This window comes from Leptonychotes weddellii, chromosome 2 (genome assembly GCF_054177405.1).
Source record: "Leptonychotes weddellii isolate Sample4059 chromosome 2, ASM5417740v2, whole genome shotgun sequence".
In the NCBI taxonomy this organism is placed as follows: Eukaryota; Metazoa; Chordata; class Mammalia; order Carnivora; family Phocidae; genus Leptonychotes; species Leptonychotes weddellii.
This window is the reverse complement of record NC_138370.1, coordinates 58,696,625-58,720,742: the sequence shown is the minus strand read 5'-3', so window position 1 is coordinate 58,720,742 and position 24,118 is coordinate 58,696,625. Positions and strand designations below refer to the sequence as shown.

Here is a 24,118-nt window from a genome sequence, read left to right as displayed (position 1 = left end):
ACTGGTTCATAATAAAAGGAGATAGCAGGGCGCCTGGGTGGCTCCGTCGGTTAAGCGACTGCCTTCGGCTCAGGTCATGATCCTGGAGTCCCGGGATCGAGTCCCGCATCGGGCTCCCTGCTCGGCGGGGAGTCTGCTTCTCCCTCTGACCCTCCTCCCTCTCATGCTCTGTCTCTCATTCAAAAAAAAATAAAAGGAGATAGCACAAACAGCAATTCTGAATAATCCTTAGGCATAGATACTAGAAATTAGTTTAGTTTCTTTCATTCAGATGCTCGATAAGTATTTTGGGTACATTTCCTGACTTTTTTCTCTTAATGATTTCTTTCTTAGTTCCTGATAGAAAATTATAGCAAAAATGTTTCAGTTGCTCTCTATCTGTTCAAGCATAACTCATATATTAGTTTAAGTGCTCCAGCCTTTCTTTCTCTATGTTAATCGGAAAATATTTTTTAAATAGTAGTCTCTACTAATATAGTATTTAAGACGTGTCCTTAAAAGTAGGAAAACAGACACATTGTCATTTCAAAAGCACTGGCAAAAAAACAAAAGCAAACAAAAATCTTCCCTTTGTTGCTTTATCAATACCTAGAATTATATCACTAGAATTTATACCTTTGTTTGACTGGTCAGGATGGTTTTCCTTCTATTAATATAAATATATCCCAGGAGAATTCTGTTCTCTTTAGCAAAAAGAATTCCAAGTATCAAGGATTTTTAGAGGTTAATTTGATTAAAAGCAAATAAATTTTAAAATGTTAAAAACTTATTGGGTACCCACTTAATTTGAATCTCTGCAGAATTAAATGATTTAGTGAAGTCCTGACTTGGAGGACAAAAGAGTTCATTTTTAAATTTCCACTGGGATTTAAATTATTATACCTCACTTGGTATGATTATGTTTATCGTGTCTACTGGGGAGAGGGAAACAGAAAGCTCCATGTAGCCTAAGATCTTTATAACAATATAGTATTTATAATTACCCAGCAGATTCCGTTGGGATTCAGTGGGGGAGGGCTGTAATTTGAGAAATGTTGCTATGGATGGATGCTATAGGTCATAGTAACTGAGTGGAAATGGGGAGTAGAGGGAAGGGAGCAGCCAATGATAATGTAGGGATTTTATCATTGAGGGATGAAAATAGAAGTATGTGTCCAAAAAGAAAAATGATGAGTTCAGTTTGGGATCTTTTGAGACTGAAGTTCCTGATGTTCCCACAGTGGGGGACATCTGGTTGGAGGTCTCTTGGTGGGAACAGAGCACTAAAACTCTGGAGAAGGTCCTGGCTAGAGCAATGGCACTGGGAGCATGTGTCTCTAATTGACAGCTGAAATCCTGAAATTAGGTCAAGTGCCCAAAGAAGACTATATATAGCAAGAGGAAGAATGTGTTCAAGGGAAAATATTTAGGGGGCACCTAAAATCCGGAGAGTATGACAAGAAAGAGTAGGCCGTGAAAGAGAGAGACAGGAGGGAATCAGGAAATGAAGGCATCTTGGAAGCCACCAGAGGAAACCTTTCCGGAGAATATTGTAGGACTGAGGCCAGACTGCTAAGAGGTTAAGAACTATAAAAAAATAATCATGCATTTGGCTATGAGTGACCTTTCAGAGCACAAAGCAATGAATGCAGGGTTCTAGAAGATAAGTCAATGAGCATGGAAGAGCAAAGTCTGGGGCCATATTGGGTCAAAGACGTCTGTCAGTGCTTGGCTCTGGTTCAAGTCTAAGAGGACAGTCACTACTAATTTTATCATTGACAGTTTCTGCAAAAAGTTTTAGAATAGAGACCTATGTTAAGGATAAAGAGCATTGGTGCAATTAGGCAAAGAGCTAATTCATCATTTTTCTTTGTAGGATTTTGTCTTATGCCTAGTTCTTTTAGGAATCATAAACCTGAGTTTAATACCAAAAAAAAAACGTAGTTCTTTTATTTAAAAACTGAGGAATTGTGCTTTCCTAACTTTGTCCAAGTCCCATAAGCTTCATTTGAAGTTAAAAATTAATTCAATTTATACATGTATTTTTGTATTAGAAATAACATATTTTTTCCTGTATGTTACATCTCCAGGGAACATTGCTGTTGTCCCAATTATCAAAACCATTGGTTTAGGCCTTGGAATCTTAATCTGGGGATCATTTAATACCTTAACTGGCTGGGCAAGCTCAAGGTAACACAAAACAATTTCAACTAAGATTCTCTACACTGATGTAAGGCAAGTCCTAGGGATTGGGTTAGCTGAGAGGAATACCCTGATTTTTACCCTCACAGAGATTACAGCTGGTAAGACATACACGTGAAATATGCTACTTTTAATTATTATTTGCCCTAAATTCTAATATCTGATCTAGATATTTGGTTAAGATACAGTAAGGAATTATCTCCTTGGGACAGAAGAAGGAAGAGAGGAAGGGAACTGATGTGTATTTTCCCTTTTTACTGTGTGACAATTTGCTGGACCTGTTATATGCATCATTCTCCTCTCATTTTCACAAACATGAGGTAAGCACTACCTATAATTATAAGAGAGCTGAAAGACAGGGAGATTGGGTAACTTGCTGAATATCACAGAATGAATAAGCTAGGCTTCAAACACAGGTCTTCCGGTTCTAAAGCACATATTCCTCCTGGAGCCTGGGCCACGGTCAGCAAAACATGGCTCACCTTCCCAGCCATTTTTGTAAATAAAGTTTTATTGGAACACAGCCAAACCCATCCATTTCATATTGTCTCGGGCTGCTTTTACACTACAGTGGCAGAGTTGAGTAATTGCAAGAGACCATCTGGCCCACAAAGCCTAAAATATTTACTCTCTGGCCCTTTAAGGAAAAGTGTGCCAACCCCAGCTCTAGGGGGGTCCAGCAAGTTCACCACAAGCCCCATGGTGTCCATTTATATTTAAAGTTACATGAATAAAATTTGATAAAATTAAACATTCAGTCCCACAGCTGTACTGCCCATAGATCAAGTGCTCAATAGCCCTAGATGGCTAGAAACTACCCCATTACACAGTGCACCACAGAAGACCCCCATCAGCGTAGGAACTTCTGTTTGACTGTGCTGCCCTTGTTCAGCATGAAAATTAACATTCAAGTTGAGTTTGGGGAAAAGGAGTAGAAGGGAGGAGGTCACTCTTACCTTACTTTTTGGGCTCCTCTTCCCTCTCAAAGCATTATAACAACCTCAGTAATGACAAAATGAACTAACCTCCGATCTGTTCTTTCCTGGCCTTTCCCCATGCTTCCACCAGCTTCTTACAAGTGCTATTTTCTTTTGCTTTTTCTACTTGCCTCTTTCATTCTTGCCCTGAATGGTTCACAGTAATTGTTAGTAACGATTGCTACAATGTCAAGGCATGAAAAAATATATATATAATTATAAGGTGATGCCAAAAAGTGGTGATCCTTAACCAAGCAGTTACTTAAATGTCTGTCTCAATAAATACTATGCAAAATTGCAGCCAATTAAGTAGCATTCACTTAGCCACTAATCTATTTTGTCTTCCTTCTTCCTTAATAAGAAAGGGACACTCACAAGTACTTTTACATATACTAACTCCATTTAAAATATCTTCATAAAAAGGAAGGGATATATATGTATAATAATTATACCTATCTTATAGGTACCCCATTTTAAACATGGGGAATTGAGGTATGGTAAAGAGTTAACTTGTTCAAGTCACAATTAGTAAGAGAGGGATTTAGGATTTGAATCCAGGAATCTGACCCTGAGTCCATGCTCTTGAACACTACGATGAACACATTTTCAAAAGTACCTACTTTGATGTAACTTTCTCAATTCCAGGTTTGGCTGGTTTGGAATGGACGCAGAAGAAGTATCAAAACCGGTGCTGAATTATGTTGGAGCTGGATTATCAGTAGTGAGGTACACAGTCGTTTCTGATTTAACTGTTCTTCCAAACATTTAGAAAACCTTTTAGAGATCCCAATGTGTTTACATTTTTTTAAACCCGTATTTCATAAAAGTGACATGATTTGTCCTCAGATTCTTCATTTACATGCACAGATTTGGCTTTCAAGGACAAAAAGGGCCAACTCTGGGGTCCCAAGCCCCAGCTTTAGTTCTCAAAAGCTCTGAGACCCCCGGAAGACCGTTGAGCTGCTTTGAAGCTTGCTTTCATTTATCTGTGATCTTTAGAAAAATCATAGTACCTAGCTCATAAATTAGAATCAAATGGCACATTATTTTGCAAACTAAACAATACTGTGTAAAGAAATGTTATGCTGGCTCCCCGATGCCTCTGGAATAGCCCTTGATTCTCTCCTCTTATCTCCTCTCATTACGCACTTCCTCTTTGCCCGCCAGTTTCCACATTCCTATCCCCTCATCTCTTCTTCTTATCCCAGTCAGATAACTACTCTCTCACGTATGAAAACACGTATCCACTTAAACACGTGTTTTGGGATGTATCTGTGTCTAGTCGTATGCACTACATGAATGAGGATGAAAATGACTTTAAATCTCTATATGGCAGTGTTCAATCAATAAAACTCCAGCAGGAATTAGGTCACTTTAAATTCAGTCCCCTTTCCCTTCTAGACCCCATTTATATTCCCTGTCAGTGCTTCACATAATGGATAGCCCTGCCTGGAAAGACTTTGGTACTTTTTTATTCTGCAGGGAAAGAACACTATATTTCTCTGCCTCCTGCAATGATGGCTTTTCCCCAGCCACATTCAGGAACAATCTCTTTGTCATGGAAATGTTGCCTAAGAGAGTGGTCCTAGGCCAACTGGAGAAGAAATAACATAGATTATTCTAAAAAAGCAGATTCCTGACATTTTTGGTTCGAGGCAATTTTATGTATTTTGCACAACTGACAGGGCATCCTAGCTTTGAATAGCTCTCTCAAAAACAATTTCTTTATGCCCCCAAATTGTAATGTAGCATGCCTTCTTTTTGACTTAATAGTAATTTAAGGCCAGTTTACTCAGTCCGTCAGGCATTGTTTTTCTCCATATTTCTTCTTTCTTTAGAATGTGTACATTCTCAAAAACTGCAAATTATTCATGTCCTACCCACTTCTACCTGTATGACCTTGGGCAAATTACTTAATTTCTCCAGGCCTTGGTTTCTTCATCTGGGGCTAAAGCGAGGGAAATAATTATGCCAGCCTTATAAAATATTTTGAAGATGAAATGAAAAGAAATATGCTAAGTGCTTTGTATACTGCTAGGTATATGGCTAATGCTCTATAAATTGGGTAATTTTTATTATAATAATCATTATTTGTATCAATAGCTAGTTCATGTTCAATTGCTGGTTTCCCTTTGGGTGTGTGTTGTTCAGCTCTGTGGTAAACTAGTGCACTTGAGGATCACGCAGCTTGGTTTGGAGCTCGGTCTGTGGCACAGAAATGCCATGATCTCTTCCTGTAGTGCATTCCGGCTTCCTTCTATGTTTCTTTACCAAGAGGACCTTCTAGAAACTTTTATTTCATTATTTTAACTCCGTTAAATCAGTTTGTTCAAAGGGCATTCATTGAATAAGCTTGGAGTTTCGTGGCCATTAGTATAAGGAAATTTGGAATATGGTCACATTTGTTTGGTCACCTTCTGTTGCTTTTCTTTTTAAAATTGAAATTATTGATCTTATCCTCTGTACAGTCCAGTTTTTAAAGGATAGGCGAGACTGTTTCTAGCCTTACATTTTTCCTATATATGGTATCAGTCAGTTTCTACAACTAAAATCACTCTAAGGGGGCGCCTGGGTGGCTCAGTCGTTAAGCGTCTGCCTTCGGGTCAGGTCATAATCCCGGGGTCCTGGGATCGAGCCCCGCATCGGGTTCCCTGCTCAGCGGGAAGCCTGCTTCTCCCTCTCCCTCTCCCCCTGCTTGTGTTCCCTCTCTTGCTGTCTCTCTCTCTGTCAAACAAATAAATAAAATCTTAAAAAAAAAAAAAGAGTGAAAAAGCGACATAACTATGTTCAGAAAGTAGCTGAGCTGCTGTTCAGCTGTTTATTTCTGGGGATAAAGTGAATATGACTGGTCTTGTTTTAGCTGAATCAGCTGACTTTAAAACTGAACTAAATCAATCTGATATGTTTGATCAGAGGTTGCAATCAAAAGTTTTAAAATTAGTTGATATTTCCTATGGTTGTAAAATGGATTCAGCCAAGCTATTATCTACTGAAGTCCTCTCCGACGTGAAATTCATTCAAGAGAAGATTTTGATGAAATCAGCTAGGACACAGGCAAGTACTATTTTGGAGTTGAAGACACACTAAAGACTTTAGACATGGAAACTGTAGAGATTCTCATAGTCTATGAAAATCTGGATATAACAAGATACAGCCTTCATTGCCAAAGCATAGAAGAGGAGAAAATTATCTAACTCTAGAACAAAAGAAGGATAAATCTCATTTCACAGACAAAGAGACAGGACAAGAACATGAGCTGATTGAGAGCACACCCCTGCTGGAATGGTTTGCTAACAACTATAACAAAATTTTGGTGCTACGTTGGAAATTGTCACAGATAAGTCACAGGAAGGATCTCAGGTTGTGAAAGGATTTGGTGGAATTAGAGGTTATCTTGCGGTACCAAGTAGATTTCCAGAGAATGGAATACCAAGGAGGAGAAGATGAATTTTTTGACCTTGATGACTACTAGGTAGTCGACATGGGTCCGGCAAAACGTGCCTCACCCTCCAGCATCCAACCCAAGAAGCATACCTGTGGTGGAATCCAAACAGATCCCTGCCTTACAATTGGAACATTTCCAGAACTTAATCCATGAGCACTGGATATTGAAAAGAAAACCGAAACAACACCAGACCCAATCCTGCACTTTGATTTGTGATGGTGTCAGTGCAACAGCCTAGAACTAAGTTCCTAAAATGCCCCTTTGGACTAATTTAGAAAAGAACCCCAGTTTTTACTTTTACTTGATGGTGGAATTGGTTGCTCTTAAATTTTATGAAAATAAAATGATTTTTTTAACCTTCATCCATAGAATCAAAAATACTTTAACTACTGTAAACCTTCAAAAGTTAATAGAAATGAGATCATAAAAAAAATCTCACATCTACTTTCCCTAGTTCCATTTTTCCTCTTGCCAGTATAACCTGCTTGTATCTGCTATCAAATCAGTCATCACTCTTCTAATTAAGAACCTTGGAAACTCCCATTGAATTCAGAATAAATCTGTCTCCTTAATCTGGTATGTCCTCCACAGTCACAGATTCAACCCTTCTTCCTAGATCAGCCTTCTCCCTGTATTGTCAAATCATTGATCCAGGATTATTTATCGGACCATACCCCAGACACTTCCCCCAGCCCAAAGACCCTTTCCTCAGCTTCCTTGGCCTCCCTTAAATATCAGTTGAGATTTTCCATCCTGGGTTGTTTTCTTGATTTCCCTTCTTCCTAATTAGAATAAGTTGCCCCTAAACTTCCATGGCATCTTGAACTTCTTCTATTATGGAAGGGTCTGTTTTGTATTATTCATACAATTCCTTTATCCTTGAACTGTGAGATCCTGAAGGACAAAGTCTGTTATTTTCTTTGAATACCATCTCTCCTACCATCACCATCAGACTTTGTCACACAGTGTTTGACACTTAATAGGTGCTCACTAAAGCGTGTTAAATTAAGTTGTCTGGGTAAACACATACACAGAATTTCTACTAATTGTAAGATGTATAAGGTTACAAATCTAAGGGAAACTGGAAAGGTCAAAAATGTAGAGAAGCACTCCTGGGTATAACAGTTGATTTTTTAAAAACTTTCCATGCTTTTGACAATATTCATAGACTTTATCATGGACCTTTGTGTCTGACACACTGTACCAAGTTCTGTAAGTCTACAGCCCAAAAGACCTTGTGATCTATTTGGTCTTATGTTCATACACATAAGATAAATTTCATTACCTTGTCCTAACTTAGTGCCCTGTACCCCCTCTTGACCTAACTGGGCTGACTTACCTATTTTGTGACAAGCACTAGCCACACAAGCTCAAAACCACTGATTTCTTAGCCCTGATTTTTTTTTCTCACGCTCAAAACCCCCTCTCCCATCCAATAGGCTCTTTATTTCCTAACATGTTTTGAGATTTTACCAGTTCCCAAAAGTACACTAAGAATTTTGCATGCATTATTATTTAATTCTCATCACAGCTCGGTAAAGTGGGCACATCCCCATTTCTTTAGATGGAAAAAGTTGAGGCTCAGAGAGGCTAAGTGATTTGCAGGAGGGTCCTACAGTCGTTTGAAGAAACACTCAAAGGCTTTCTCATTGGTACCCTTCAAGTATTTCTGACATACCATCCTGTATTGTTATTAGGAAAACACACTGGTCTATACAGGGTTGAGGGTTTTCATGGTAATTTTGAGAAGAAAATGCAATTGAGATGTCTAATAATAGCTTTGCAAATTAGCATGTATATAAGCACACATTTAACTAAGATACACACATTTAGTTAGGTTTTATTGGGGTGCCTGGGTGGCTCAGTCGGTTAAGTGACTGCCTTCAGCTCAGGTCATGATCCCAGGGTCCTGGGATCGAGCCCCACATCGGGTTCCCTGCTCAGTGCTGAACCTGCTTCTCCCTCTCTTCCCCACTCGTGCTCTCTCTTTCTCTCGCTATCTGTCACTATCTCTGTCTCTCTTGCTCTCAAATAAATAAAATCTTAAATAATTAGGTTTTATGCATTCATTTTTACAGAGTGTTAAGCACTTTGAGGACCTTGAAGAAGATCTTATCTTCCATTGAATTAGAAAATCTGTAGGAAAAAAGTTTCCAAGGACTTGTGGCAAATGGTCTGGGTTATGCGATGACTGTTCTTAGTGGTGTGGGAATTCAGAGAAGAGGAAGAGTCAGTAAGGACTGAGCTGGGAGTGGGGAGGTTTCTTGTCACACTCAGCACTTCAGTTCTTCTTTAGCTTGGATAAGAAGAGGGGAGTATATGCTGTGTTCAGCTAAGAAAGAGAAACAAGCAAGAGCAGGTGGTTGTGGAAGATGGCGGCGAAGAAGAGGTCGGAGCAGGGATAGGTCAGAGACGAAAGTCCCTGTAGAGAATTATGTGGAGCAGGTTATGGGGAACATAATGCAGAGGGTAATAAAACTCAAAAAGGATAGTTAAATTCGCTATAGAAGGGAATATGGAACCATACAAGTTTTTAAAGCAAGTAAGAGACTGAACTAAGGAAGCTAAGAAATTTTAAATTTGTATTCAAAAAATCACACATTATAAGCACTCGTCTGCACTTCGCTACCTACGCTATTTCAGCCTCCTCTGTATTTTGAAAACTTATATTGCTTTAACTTTTGAACCATGCAAACATGTTTTTAAAAAGGAATGTCAAAGGCATACTACCAGAGTTGTTAGTCTCCTTAAGTTAATTTAATATTTTAACACATTTTAACCTATTTGCATGGTTCAAAAGTCAATGGTAAGCGAAGCATTTGTTACAAAGGTACTGGACATGAATAGACAATGCATTATGTGAGAATGTCAAAGGGGGAAAAGTCATCGGGCTCATGCATGTGTCTTTATCTCTTAAAATATACTCTGAAGATCTTTCCATATCAGAGCACAGAGGGTATCCTCATTTCTTTTTTTGTATCTGTGTAGCATTCCATTGTGTGACCATGAAGAGTGGGTCATCCAGGGGCGCCTGGGTGGCTCAGTCGGTTAAGCAACTGCCTTCGGCTCAGGTCATGATCCTGGAGTCCCGGGATCGAGTCCTGCATCAGACTCCCTGCTCAGCGGGGAGTCTGCTTCTCCCTCTGATCCTCCCCCTCTCATGCTCTCTGTCTCCCATTCTCTCTCTCAGATAAATAAATAAAAAATCTTAAAAAAAAAAAAAGAGTGGGTCATCTGAGTGTGGCTGTAGCAGTGTTCTCAGGCCCCAGCGTCTCCTCCATGGGGGTTGTACGGTTCTCTGCTCACCTCAGTGGTCCCTGAAGAGGCAGTGTGACAGTAATCGCCGTAGCATTAGGACTGGATTTAAGCTCTGTTTTCTCACAAAATTCAGGCAGCTTGCTATGAACCAGGGTTCTGAAAAACATCACTAAAATTTATTTTCTTTACAGTGCTTTCATATTTTTGTTCATCAAAAGTGAAATACCAAATAGCACGTGTTCTGTGGACGCCACGCCATTAATGACGGATCATGTGAGTAGAGTATGAGAAACAATATGGTTGAAACATAAAATTAAGATAAAAGGAAAATGCATAGATTTGAAATACAGATGAGAAGGTAGTTCTTTTTTTTTTTCTTTTTTCATTCAGGGCCATCGACAATATGTTTGCATATTTATTATAGTTAGGTCTACATAGCAACCAGTCAAGACTGCCACAGAAAAGCTTCTCAGCAAACGCAAAGGTCTATTTATATCTATTAATGGTAGATCCCAACTAGAAGATGTATATACAACCCCATATTTTGGAATGGCTTAAGGATTTCTGCAATGGGAGGATCCTAAGTACTGAAGAGGAATATGAAAGTTACTTTAGAAATAGGGAGGAGGCAGGTCTTAAAGTAGGCCTGGGAAGAGCAGTGGGGAATAGCTCAGAGGCAGCCAATGAAAGGAAAAATCAAATCATATGAAAGGAGGAGTAGGACTTAGAGTTTTTTCCTTTTTCTCTTTTGCCACATCCTGTTCCACTCAAAGGTAAAGACAAGAAATATGTAGGAAGTTGCTGTTTGACCTTGAAGAACCTTAATTAGTCTGGCGTAGCAAATCTAGGTTAAACAGGGAAAACCTATAAGAGATCTGACAAAGCACAAGGCCCAGTGGCTATATATACAAAAGTGATTTCAGGGCCAGCTCCCATGGCCAGGAGCCCAGACTCCAGTCCTTCCTGTTTCAAGTCTCTCTGCTATCTGCTGTGGGCCCAGTGCTATCCAGCTGCCCTGGGCAACCAGAGCCCTACATCCCGACAGACAGACGCATTGCCTCCCCGGAAGGTGCTGCTTCTACTCCTTACTTCAAAACTAACCTTTTCTTCTCCCTTTTTTCTTCCCCTCTCAAAACCCTTTCAAATAAAGTGACTGAAACCTTAGTTAAATTGACACTAAAGTTAATAATTAGCTTAAGGATAAGAGAAAAGAGATTTATTAACCCATAGACATCTCTAATCCAGAAAATGTTGCAGAGAGAGAATGGAGGAATTGGGACACAGTGAACATGTCCAATATTCCTTGCCTCCCCCAGGGATTCAGATACCTCCTGACCAACCACCCTTCATACCAAGGGAGAGAAAAAGAAAAATGCAACTCGGAAAAAGATACATAATAGGTTAACCGCCTTGGATTTTTCTAGGCACGTTGGAAGGATATAAGCAAACCAAGTGTAAAGATACATAAACAGCATGACTGGGTATTATGCAACCATACATTATGAGCTCCTCGTCATTGAAAGAAAGCATTATTGCTAAACTTGACTTAACACATGACAAAGAATTCAAATCTAGTTTCTTATCTCTTACAAAGGCATTAGGAGTATCACGTTAAAGAAATTTCAGCTAAAAGACAAAGATGATTACATTCAATATTAGAAATATAAATTGGCTTATAATTTTTCCTGACTTAGAATATCAATCTAAAAAAAGAATATTAACCTACTCATGAACCATGGCTGGAAATGTTTTATTAACTAATTCAGTTAAAGAAAACTAAATTTAAAAAGTACCTATCAATCTTAAGTATTCCATAGAAGAGTCTGAGTTTTCCTTGGTTCTAATTTTTTTTACAGATTATTAAAATATGCAGATGAAACACAAGCATTGTTAACTTCTGTTACTTTTGATAGGTGTATCAAAATAGCCATATATTAAACTGAAAAAATTTAAACAGAGAAGTTGCCAACTGCCAAACTTTTCTGAATGGAAGAGGAATAGAATCCGAAACATTTGAGTCTGGAGATATGCACAGAATCAGATTGCATAGTGTCATGTGCTCATATTTTAAAGTATGTTTGAGAAAGAAGAGAAAAACATGGAAAATCTTCTTGTCACCATGGTCATTATCAACTGAATGCTGTTTTTGTCTTGGTTTGTGCCAATATTTTCAATAGGTGATCAACAACACTCAAGATTCCTGCCCTGATTATTCCTGGGTGGATAAACTTTCCACAGTACAACAGCGCACAGTGTAAGAAGAGGTTCTGTTATTCTCTTTCATATTTGGTTAAAGCAAGGATTACCGGAGTGAAGTGATACTCATCTAAGTGCAAGAAGCAAATGGTAACATAAGCTTTGACTCTCATAGTTCCATGGTGGACAGACTTTCTTGTGCCCTGCTGGATTTTTAGGTACAGAGGTCCGCGATCTCAGTGTTTCCAGAAATTTCTAAGTCACTCCAGTATCTCTAGCCAATAAGTAGCTGACAAAAGCATCATTTTGCAACACTTTTGATCCTGAAGTAAAAGCGGTAATACCGGCCACAGCATATAATGACCTCCACTGGAAGTCCGTACATTCATGTGTTAGACAATTTTATAATCTCAAGATATTCATTTTCAAATATAGTAGAATATTTTGGGTCCATGTAGTTATACCCCTCACTGTCATAGAGACTGAGAGAGTTTGGCTCACCAGCAGTCCTTATATTTTCAAGGTTCTTGTGGGATGTTTTTGGATTAGCAGAGAAATATGATAATATGTAAGTGGATAGCTTGCATTTTACAATTGATGACTGTTTGGGACTTTTATGTTGTGACACACATAAGCACTTCAAGAATATAAAGCATTTCCTCTGTTAGTATATACACTAACCCCACAGTGGGAAAGAGGCTGTGCCTGGTGCATAATAAATGTTCAATAAATATTTGAGTCAATTGAATGAAAGATTGAGCTCACAAACAAGCTTTGGAAGATAAATATGTTGCTGTTTTTGCTTCAGAGTAAAACAGATCTCTCAAAAAAAAAAATTTTTTTTCACAAAGCTTCTCCCTTCTAAGGGAATATTTGTTAAGAAAAACATTTTTGATTGTCTCATGATTAGCCAGACCTGGTCTATTGGTCGGTCTGTGTCTGGAACACCCCTTTCAGGACGATGGAGTCCATTCTTCCCCATGACACAGGGATTTCCATTGTGGATAGAGCTGATTGCCAGGTTGGCCTTGTGAGTTCCTATTAAAATAGACTTTAAGAATTTATTTTTAAGCTTGGAAAGAAATTTTGTTTGTTTGTTTTATGTTAAAGATTTTATTTATTTATTTGTCAGAGAGAGAGAGAAAGTACAAGCAGGGGGAGTGGTAGGCAGAGGAAGAGGCAGACTCCCCACTGAGCAGGGAGCCCGATGTGGGACTCGATCCCAAGACCCTGGGATCATGACCTGAGCTGAAGGGAGTCACTTAACTGACTGAGCCACCCAGGCGTCCCTGTTTGGGGTTTTTTGTTGGTTTTTGCCTAAAACTCTTTCCTGTTTCATGCCATTGCCCTTTGTATTAAGTTAAAGGGACTGTTCCAAAATATTAATCATCTCTCCCCAAAATTATTGGGAACACTTACCTCATGCAAAGTCTGAGGAGTCATCTTGACTCTAGTGCTTAAGACGAAATATTTTCTTTTTACAATAGGAAGTGTTTTACCTGAAATATCCAAATTAATTAAGTCAGCACTTCTTGACCACACCCTAGTCAATGAAGGCATAGGCAAGTCCAGGGATTTCGATAGTTGTTTTGAACAAGCATGCATTTAGTACTTTGTCTCTCCTAGCCCTGTGCTGGATATTACTGAGTGTTTAAAAAAGGAGCAAAGGACATGGTGTCCCTCCACAAATAGTTCATATTTAGGGAGCCAAGTCTATTATGCCGACAGTATAATGATAGCAATAGTCACATCTATATAATGACAATTCATAATGATAATCCATTATAATTTCTGTAAATCGTATACTTCCCAAACTAGGCAGTAGGGGGCAAAAGTTGAACTTTTAGTTCTGATGCCACTCTGACCCTGCAGGGTATTTCTTTGACTTTTGACAGTCACAGAGCTTGAGATAGATGTGTGATTTCCTCATAACTGCCTGTGATTTACACTTTGAAGCATGCTTAAGCTATGATTCCATTTGTGTGTTTGTCAGAAATATTGCTGTGGGCCAAGATTAACAGTGATATATTTGTTTTTTAAGGGGCTGCAGTCTTGCAGTGATATCTGGAATACTCTATGGGTCTACATTTGTGCCCATCATTTATATCAAGGACCACAGCAAAAAAAATGACAGCGTATATGCAGGGGCAAGCCAGTATGGTAAGAGTAAAACATTATTTTACTTTATAAATAAATTCAATACCTGTTTTTCTACTTCAGAATATAAAAAAAAAAGGAATGTGATCACAGTAAATCCTGGTACATAGATTTGATCTTATTTTTCATTGTAAGTGGTGAATTAGAAAACCACTGAAGACTAAAAGTAATAAAGGACCGTTTGAGTCTTTTCATATGATCATCAAAGTACAAATATAATCAACTTTATTCTAGTCAGGGTTTATATAGGCTACTTAGATTTGAACACATAGTTCCTGGCTTTACAGTAAGATTTGGAGATTATTTTCCAGTTAGATAATCTCTGAGAAAATATGTATTCTTCTGCTCCTTTAAAAAAAGCTAAAGTGCAGTACATATCACTGTCAAATCAAGTAAAGGTCAAAGTATAACCTTCCTAAAGGTCAAAGTATAGCCTAGTCAGAGGATATTGTTTTTAAAGCATAGAGTACTGCATTGAAAAGCCCAACATAATGCTCCCAGATTATCTCAGTTTCTAGTGATAGATTGAGTCTATCTGGTATAAACTCAACACTCCGTGCAATCGCCCTTGTACAGGCTCATCAGGAGATGAAAGAGGGTCTACTTCAGGGGTCCTATCATTTTGTTGAAGCATGGCTTCCACCCATGAACTCATAAAAGAATGAGATCAGAGGTAATAAAGTTCTAAATTGGATGATACAGAAAATTAATGTGACCTACGTTCCAATAAGGGAGAAATTTGGAAGGCAGAAGTCATGAGGGAGAGATTGATGACAAAACTGGGATTTGAAAGACTTGAGTGGATAGACTGCATAGACACCATTGTTTCTTCCTCCCTTTTTATATTCAGTCCAATTAGCATTCAAACCTTTTACTAACTTCTATCTTTTTTTAAAGATTTTCTACAAATACTTTTTGTGTTTTTATTGTTTTCCTCTGTAAAGGATAAGAACCAATAAAAACAGAATAACATAGGATAAATTAAAAGACAAGGAAAAACAAGAGTGAAAAAATAAAATGGAACCAGGAATGAGTCTAAAAATTATAACATATTTGTACACTTGCTAGAAATGAGCCATAAATTTGGCTCTAAGATTTCTTATAGGCACAAGGGAAATCAAATCAGTCCCACAATTCAGTGAACACAAGATAAAAAGAACTAATCATCTAGGAGTACGGTTGTTCTTGGTCCTGGGCTATAATAAATAATGCCAACAATCTCTTCACATAAATAGTACAATCAATTCTTAGAGACCTTTCTTATGACAACTTTAATGCCATCTAATAGGAACACATTTTATTCCACTTTATTAAAAAATAATTATAGGGAGATGCAATTTTTTATTTCGTTTATTTAACAAACACATAAGTATTACATGCCCTGTGCTAGACACTATTCTAAGCACATTTCAATAATAACTCAGTTGACTTTCATAGCAACCTTATTAGTTAGATACCATTATCATCCTTGTTTTACAGTTGAGAAAATTAAGACTGTGAGAGATCAGGTAATTGGCCCAAGTCTCAAAGTTAGCAAGTAGTGGATTGCAGATCCCACCAGATGGTCTGTGCTTTTATTAACTATGCTGTGCTGTCCCTTGTGGTAGTTCGTACATGTGTTGCTCTTATATGATCCAGAAGTAGGGTTTAAGATTTTTAGAAGAATAGACACACTCGTTGACCTTCAAGCTTTTCTCCTTAAACATGACCACACTCACCTTTGTCAAAATTTTAGTTGAGAGAAACACTGAGTCCAATGTGACCTTCCCAGCCAAGAACCTGTGGGATACCCATCTGTAATGATGTACACATCATCATGTGTCGTTAACTCCCCCCATGTAATGAGGCCTATAGTAAACAACTAAATAAAGCCCTCTTTGAGATAACTTCCTGAATATCCTTGCATGTAGCTGTCATCTGCAACAGAGATGCTGGTCTCCACATAAAATCAGCACTCCCCCATATTTTTCACATCATCCCCACTACAGTCTACTTGGAGATTTGCTACAATTGCCATTAGTAAAATTAATTCTAAAGCCTATTCTTAAAAACAAGATCATATTCACGTAATATTTAGTTTCTTATTTATCTTTCCAAGATAATCAGAAAAACCAGCCTTTTAGATCTGATTATGGTAACTAATTTACTACTTAATATTTCTAAGTTTTAAATATGTTAATTAAAAGTCTGTAGGGACGCCTGGGTGGCTCAGTCGGTTAAGCGTCTGCCTTCGGCTCAGGTCATGATCCCGGGGTCCTGGGATCGAGTCCCGCATCGGGCTCCCTGCTCCGCGGGGAGCCTGCTTCTCCCTCTGCCTCTGCCTCTCTCTCTCTCTCTATCTCTCATGAATAAATAAATAAAATCTTTAAAAGTCTGTATAAACAGCATGTAGAAAACTAGGATGATAAAATATAATGGTTCCTTTACTTTTAAGATTAATTTTGGTGAGTTTGTTTTATTTTTAGAACCTAAATATATTTGAAATGAATAAAAGGATACATTTGAGAGTTTTATGATCTGTATTTTCAGATTTAGACTACGTTTTTGCACACTTCAGTGGCATCTTTTTTACAAGCACAGTCTATTTTCTGGCCTACTGTATAGCCATGAAAAATAACCTTAAGTTATACCCTGAAGCAGTCTTGCCAGGTAAGAATATTTACTACAGAAAATCTTCTTACTCTGTGAAGGTATTCTCTACTCACTTAGCTTGAATAATCATCTTCTGGAAACCAAGCCATCCTCTGTGTCTGTGTGTATGTTCATTCCCTATTGCTTTGGCCCAACTCAGCACTAAATATGAAAGATTTAAAATCCATGAAACTTGATATGAAATGCCAGTCATTATAGAACCTGAAACTTGAACAGTGAATCTAAGATGATTTCCTGTGCCAAAATACATTGTATATTGACCATCAGACTTTATTATTTCTTCTTCATTATCTAAGGATGCTTATTAAAAGTCAGAATCAATAGAACTTTGTAGTTACTTAGGTAAACAAACATTTTCTCTGGAAAATAAGGAGAAATTGTTTTAGAGTTTGAAAAGAGTATATGATAAATGCACATGCTTTGGACTTAATCCATTCGGCACTGGTGGTGAAAAATACATATAATTTCTCACTTATTTAGGAGTTTGCCATAAAGCAACTTGGAATATAAGTCCACAAGTAAAAAATCTTTAAGAACAAAATAAAGCATATATCAGAGATTCATTTTGAATACCTGATTCATTTAGGTCAAAGTATGCCCCTTTATACCATTATAAAAAATGATAGGGTATTTATCGAACACCTAGCTAAAGTATCCTGAAAATTTTATCTGGTATTTTCATTCAAATTCTAGGAGCTTTTTTTTTTTTTTTTTTTCCCTTAGCTATAAGCACTATTCTGAATTTCACATATTTTTATGTTGAAAGTTTAAAGTAAATGGTGTTCACAGAGCATGCCCAGATCCAGTATCTTCCCTAGGTCCCTCTCCACTACCCAATCTTTACGTCACCTACAACTTTGGGTATTTTATTTAATGTCAATAAAATGAAAGGTTTGATAATTATACCCACAGGAGTCAAGAACAAAAAAAATGACTTGGTTTCCAAAATGATCATAAAACGATGTTGGCCAAATATGTCGATGGGAATGCATTGATATGAGCACTTTAATATTCCCACTTTATTTGGAGTGTGGATTTTTCAGGAGAGGAACGTGAGTTGTAAGTGTCTGCTGTTTGCGTGTGTTTCAGGATTCCTGTCAGGAGTTCTTTGGGCAATAGCCACCTGCTGTTGGTTCATAGCTAATCATGCTCTCAGTGCTGTGGTCAGTTTTCCAATAATCACTGCTGTAAGTAGCTGAATGTTTTTCCAAATTTTTGTTTTTCAAATGTAAATCTGATTTTTCTGAAGCATTCTTAGTGAATCACTGGGGACTGTCATGGAGTGTGATTTTTTAGGAGTACAATTTGTGTAACAGATTCATGTAGCTTCACCAACATCCTCTCACCTCATGTCCCTGATTGCTAAGGGAACATCACTAGCCTCGTTTAAGCAGGTCTGTTCATCTTTGATATCCTTGCAGTTTTTGTCTGGTCATTTTACCTAATGTCATTTTGGATACATTGTAATTTGCTGTTTATAACATACTTATCTCTGTAGAACATTTACAAATTAAAAATGCTTTTGAGTATATTCTGACAACCTTATGAGACAGAAAGTACTTCAGACTCCTCATATGGTACTTTGGTATTTTTAAAGGCTTTCAGGAAGTCCTAAAGCAAACTATTGTCTCTGGATAAGTTATGTGATTAAACCTTAAGTTTTGCTTTGTGCTTACAAAAGGGAGTAATACAATGGGCTAGCTAATTCTTTGTAACTGGTAACATATTATTTCCTCAGAAGAGACCAGTTATTTTCTAGTACTACATTCTTAATAGAATGTATCATATGGGGCCTTCTACAGGGGACACTGAGTAACAATAAATAATATTCCTCAAAAAAAATTATAGTAGACAGAGATTTGGTTTTTCTGTCACTGTTTCTTGTATTAAATTATGGTAAAGACTTAGGATAAAACATTAAATCTTAATTCCGTGGAAATAAATTGCTGAGGTAGGTGAGGTATGGGCAGACGGTCGATGGGAGTAATCACTATGGCTCTTGGAAACTTGCCTGTCAGAAGGATTATTCTTGAACCACTGTGATATAAGCAAAGTCTTCTCACCCACCAGGTATAGCTTCCTCTGGTGCTTGGGGGATTTTTACCTGGGAAAAACAGGTGTTTCTGGGACTTGAGGGAATTGGGCAAAATTGCTACTAGATTCTTGCTTGGTGTCACCTTTGTTACTCTAGTCAAAAACAACCTTTTCCACATACAGAAAAGATTCAGTCTTTTCCTCAAGGATCTTACATTCATCTTTATTTCTTGGAAGAACTGGATTTTTTTTAACATTAACTTTTTTCATGGAAAACTTCAAACATACCCATCACCCAGCTTCAACAATTATAAATATGATCAATTTTATTTTATCAAAAGAGCAGTTTTATAAAAAAAATTCTAGTAGCACTGTTCTTCCCAGTTACCTATATTTCCACTGTTATATACCCACTGGTAACTAAACTGTGAAATCCTTGAAAGCAGCATCTATAGTTTATTAGCAAATAACATTTAATTAAAAAGGAAAGAGAAAGAGAGCAGGGAAGGATGGAAGGAAGGAAGGGAGGGAGGAAGGGAGGGAGGGAGGGAGGAAAAAGAGAAGGGGAGAGAAAGGGAGGAGAGATGGGAGTGGATGGGAGAGGAGGGAAAGAGAGCAGGGAGGGAGGGAAGAAAAGAAAACTGAAGAAAAAACCCATGTAGCAGGAGCAAGGGCTTGTTACCTCTGCTCCATGTCTTCACTGATAAATCTAAAAGCTGAATCATTTTATCCAGAAGTTCAGCTTCTCAGCATAGCTCAAGCTCACCTTGTTTTCAAAGGCTGATTTACAAATATGTAATTTATATTCACTTTACGAAAGGAAAATATGCAATCCCAATTGCCAAAACAGCTATGTCTCTTATCTAAGATGTCCTTCCTATTTGGCTCTCCGTTGCCTGAATCAAAGAGTATGTACACACTTTGACTTATGCTTGCATTACTTTTGGCAAAGCACCACTTCCTATAACCACATTACTCCTGGCAATAACCCTTAGACCATGTCTAAACTAATATTTAGGAAATCATCAGCCAAAAGCCTCAAAGGTCAGTGATACCTTTTGGCATTGTCTTCTATCATGTTCTCTGAAGGGAAATAAATTTCCAGATTAGAGAGGATAAAATTCTTGAGTGATTGGCCTGATAACATTAATATTATATCCCCTTTTTCTGTTGTTTCCTTTCATCCTGTCCAATGTCAGTGTGGAATTGCCTAAAGGACCCAGATGCTTCTTGTTTGGTTTGGATTTTGAGGCTTAGGACGTTACGTCATTGATAAAAGACAGTTCCTTTGACCTATTTCTCTGGCGCTTTTGATGTTGAGTTTTCCAGACACTGATAAACAGAGAGTAATATATTTTTATTGCTTTGCTTACATGCCTGGAGTGGAGTCAAACTTTGTTGACCCAGTCATGTAGACAGTTGGAGTAGTGGAGGGGAAAAAACATGTTGGAATTGTTTATCAGAAACTCCTCCAGAGTTTGTGCAGGGCTTGAAAAGGAATCATAAAAATGCTGATACAATACACCTTCTCCACAAACACCATGATTAATCCAAATTCCAATTTTTTTTCCTTCTCAGCTAAAAAATGTTAATAAACTTAAATAGCTTCAAGTTTCAAACTACAAAATCATCCTTTCTTTCCACCTCATTTCTTCTCATTTCCCTTTCCTAGATCATTTCATTCCTGTCTGAATAAACCTATTGTTTATTTTTCCTTACATGGCTTTTCTATCTTCCTATAATACTGTCGTTAGCATCCATTGAAGTTTAATGTTAGACATAGTTCATCTTGAGATTGCCTCATGCTGAAAAAAGTTATAAATTATTACCACACTTTCAGGGCGCCTGGGTGGCTCAGTCGGTTAAGCGTCTGCCTTCAGTTCAAGTCATGATCCCAGAGTTTTGGGATCAAGCCCTGCTCCAGGTTCCCTGCTTGGCCAGGATTCCACTTCTTCCTCTCCCTCTGCAGCTCCCCCTGCTTGTGCACACTCTCTCTCTCTCTCAATAAATCAAATCTTAAAAAAAAAATTATTCTTACACTTCCTCCTATTAATCCCATTTCTAGTATCCTAAGTTCATTAGAAAAAAATAAACCACTTGCTTATTAAAATTTTATTATAAGTAGATCACATTTATTAAAGTAGATCACATAATAGTATAGCATCATCAATGTAATAAATATGAAAATCATAAAGAAACAAAAAATCCTCATTTTTTACCAAGTGCTACCTTAGTTTAATGTTGAGTTAGGGTTGAGATTATGAATAGTTTTCCCTGACAATACTGTTATACTGTTTTTACAGTAGAAGGTTATTCAGTGAAAGAATTAGGGCAGCTCTCCAATATACTATATTTATGTAGAGTACAAGTCACAGAAAAAATAACCAATTCAATAGTTGTTTTTTTTTTTATTCAAGGGCCCAGGATTTATAGCTGCAATGTGGGGTGTCTTCATGTTTAAGGAAATACAGGTATGTACAAGAAAGGGCAATTTAGAAAACAGGTATAGAGCCAGGTAAGAAAGGTATTTCATACTATGTTTGTGTCATTTTCTGAAAACTGTATGTGACCCCTAAGCCCAGGGCAGAAAACACATGAATGGATTTGACAAACTCAGATGTTCAAAATGTTATCATCCCTAACAAGGAAAGAAAATACTAAAGATATGATAATTATTATGAAACATGTTTCTCTCCACCCCAGCCCCCAGTGGGAAAATGCTTTAGTTGACTTTTTTTTCCCTTAAGAGATTTTGGTTACATAATCCACTAAAATATGATAGAGGGAAATTTTCTTTAATGTAAAATATGATAGATAAACAAGATGGAAGACTTTTTTATCCTAAAGATTAAAATATCCCTGAGGCAAATGGAATTTGAGAATAGATTTTTCTGTCAGTTCTTATGCCTCCCAAAGGCCTCCACATCAAACCAGCAATTTTATAGGAAAATAGTATGGTAGCAGGTGACTACTACCACTTCCCTTTCAAGTGTAAATGATAGTGATTTAAAGCTGCATTTATTAAATAGCTGTAGGATGTGTGTGTGTGTTTTCATTAAAAAACATGTTTTAGGGGCACCTGGCTGAGCGTGGGACTCTTGATCTCAGGGTTGTGAGTTCTAGGTTGGGTATAGAGATTGCTTAAAAACAAAATATTTTTAAAACACTTTTTAATTGTTTTAGAATTTTTCCTATTTACCTTTATTTGAGGAATATACGTGAATAGTATTTTGTAATAGTTTTTACTAAAAATATACATAAATCAAAGACACTCTGTCAAGGTATCATAGATTTAATACTTGCTGTCTTCATATGCAGCTGCAATAACAAATAATTCCTGGTTCTGAAAAGATCTGATGTTCCTAATCTCTGGCAACCAAAGAGCAAACTGTGTACTTGGATAATCCTTAAAATGATTATCCAATTTTAGATTTAAAATATCATTTTATTTATTCTAAGTGAAATGTTTTGATTTAGAAAGCCATAATTTGATAATACTGGATTCTCAAATTTAAAAAATAATAAATTTGTTTAGGAGATATGCACCAAGATCTTAATTTTTGTACTTTTTTAAATACCCAAGACAACTGAAATTGCTTCCATACACATTTCTCATTTATTTTAGTCAGGGTTGCTTTCCACAAAAAATAATTCTATGTCTAAAGCATGCCGTAATCTCTTTGCAAATATTTCATCTCCCTCCTAAAGGATAATGATTGCTATTTAAGAATTGGGTATTTATTATCCAGTATAACATCCTGAAGCCTTAGAAAATCACAAGTGAGCATAGCTTATTTGCAGTTAGAGGTAAAAAGAAGCACAAATGAAGAATAGATTTAATGTAAAGGATCTGGAAAATTATTTTAGTCACTACTACTTTAATAATGATACGAACTTAAAAACCCTCTTCCCTAGTTATAAGAACTTGAGAGAGAGAACCCCTAGCCATTGAGCCTAGTGGTAATTCCTGAGTCCTCTAAAATGATACTAAAAGACATTCAAAGAAAGCTTTTTTTAAAAGACACCTTTAAAAAGATAGCTAAGATCAAATAGAGAAGAATTTTTTTTTAAATAATAAGCCATGACCACATAGGGCTTAATTCAGGAGTGCCAGGAGAGTTCATAATATGCAAGTTAATCAGGGTTATATAATATTAGGTAATCAGAGAAAAACTATGTGATAATATATATTCAAAAGACGTGCTGAAATTAAAAACCAGTTGTTTTTTTTTTATTTGAGAGAGAGAGCACAAGCAAAGGGGGAGGGATAGAGGCAGGGGGAGAAGCAGACTCCCCGCTGAACAGGGAGACCGATGCAGGACTCCATCCCAGGACCCTGGGATCATGACCTGAGCTGAAGGTAGATGCTTAACTGACTGAGCCACCCAGGTGCCCTAAAAACCAGTTTTTAATTAAGAGAAAACCTCTTAGAAGTGCTACAAATAGGAGAAAGCAGTCTGTCAAAAAACAATAGCAAACACATAGCTAAAATGAAAACTAAAATTCTCTCAATTATCCCTCAATAAAAGAAAAAAGAAAAAAAGGAGTTCTCTGTAAGTTGAAAGAGATTTCTCCATCACTGTTATTATTCAGTATTTTCTAGAGATCCTAGCCAGTATGGTAAAACAAAATTAAGAAAGAGAAATAGATGTAGGAAAGAAAATGAGAAAACTGTCATTTGCATGTAACATTATCTTCTTTAAAAATCTAAGTGAGGGGCACCTGGGTGGCTCCTTCGTTAAGCATCTGCCTTCGGCTCACATCATGATCCCAGGGTCCTGGGATCGAGCCCCGCATCGGGCTCCCTGCTCAGCGGGAAGCCTGCTTCTCCCTCTCCCACTCCCCCTGCTTGTGTTCGTTCTCTCGCTGTGTCTCTCTCTCTCTGTCAAAATAAATAAAATCTTTAAAAAAATTAAAAAATAAAAAAATCTGAGTGTATCAGCTGAAAATCTTGAGATCCAATAAGGTCATTTGGTAAGCTGCCAAAATATAGGATAAATATAAAATCAGTAGCTTTCTAATATGCCACCAATAACCAATTAAAAAGAGGAAAATAGGGTTACCTGTATGGCTCAGTCAGTTAAGCGTCTGGCTCTTGATTTCAGCTCAAGTCACGATCTCAGGGTCCTGGGATGGAGCCCCACGTGGGGCTCTGCATTAAGTGGCCGGGATTCTGCACTCTGCTTGAGGATTCTGTCTCCCTCTCCCTCTGCCCCTC

General features: G+C 37.4%; 1 protein-coding gene and 1 pseudogene across 4 annotated transcripts in view; both read left to right on the top strand.

Moving 5' to 3' along the window:
* TMEM144 (transmembrane protein 144) overlaps positions 1-24,118 on the top strand; it is a 56,900-nt gene that overhangs the window by 7,472 nt on the left and 25,310 nt on the right. For 3 of the 4 annotated variants that reach the window (XR_014142657.1, XM_081811487.1, XM_081811483.1), the window contains 8 exons: positions 2,070-2,169; positions 3,804-3,884; positions 10,053-10,134; positions 12,039-12,115; positions 14,099-14,217; positions 16,744-16,863; positions 17,956-18,053; positions 21,318-21,371. Coding sequence is in view for 3 of the 4 variants with exons in the window: in XM_081811487.1 (XP_081667613.1) it covers positions 2,070-2,169; positions 3,804-3,884; positions 10,053-10,134; positions 12,039-12,115; positions 14,099-14,217; positions 16,744-16,863; positions 17,956-18,053; positions 21,318-21,371 (731 nt within the window). In the remaining variant the exon portion in view is untranslated. Of the gene's footprint in view, positions 1-2,069; positions 2,502-3,803; positions 3,885-10,052; positions 10,135-12,038; positions 12,116-14,098; positions 14,218-16,743; positions 16,864-17,955; positions 18,054-21,317; positions 21,372-24,118 lie in introns of all 4 variants that reach the window. The other variant, XM_081811493.1, reaches the window with a different exon arrangement.
* Positions 5,551-6,903, top strand: LOC102739975 (eukaryotic peptide chain release factor subunit 1 pseudogene; annotated as a pseudogene).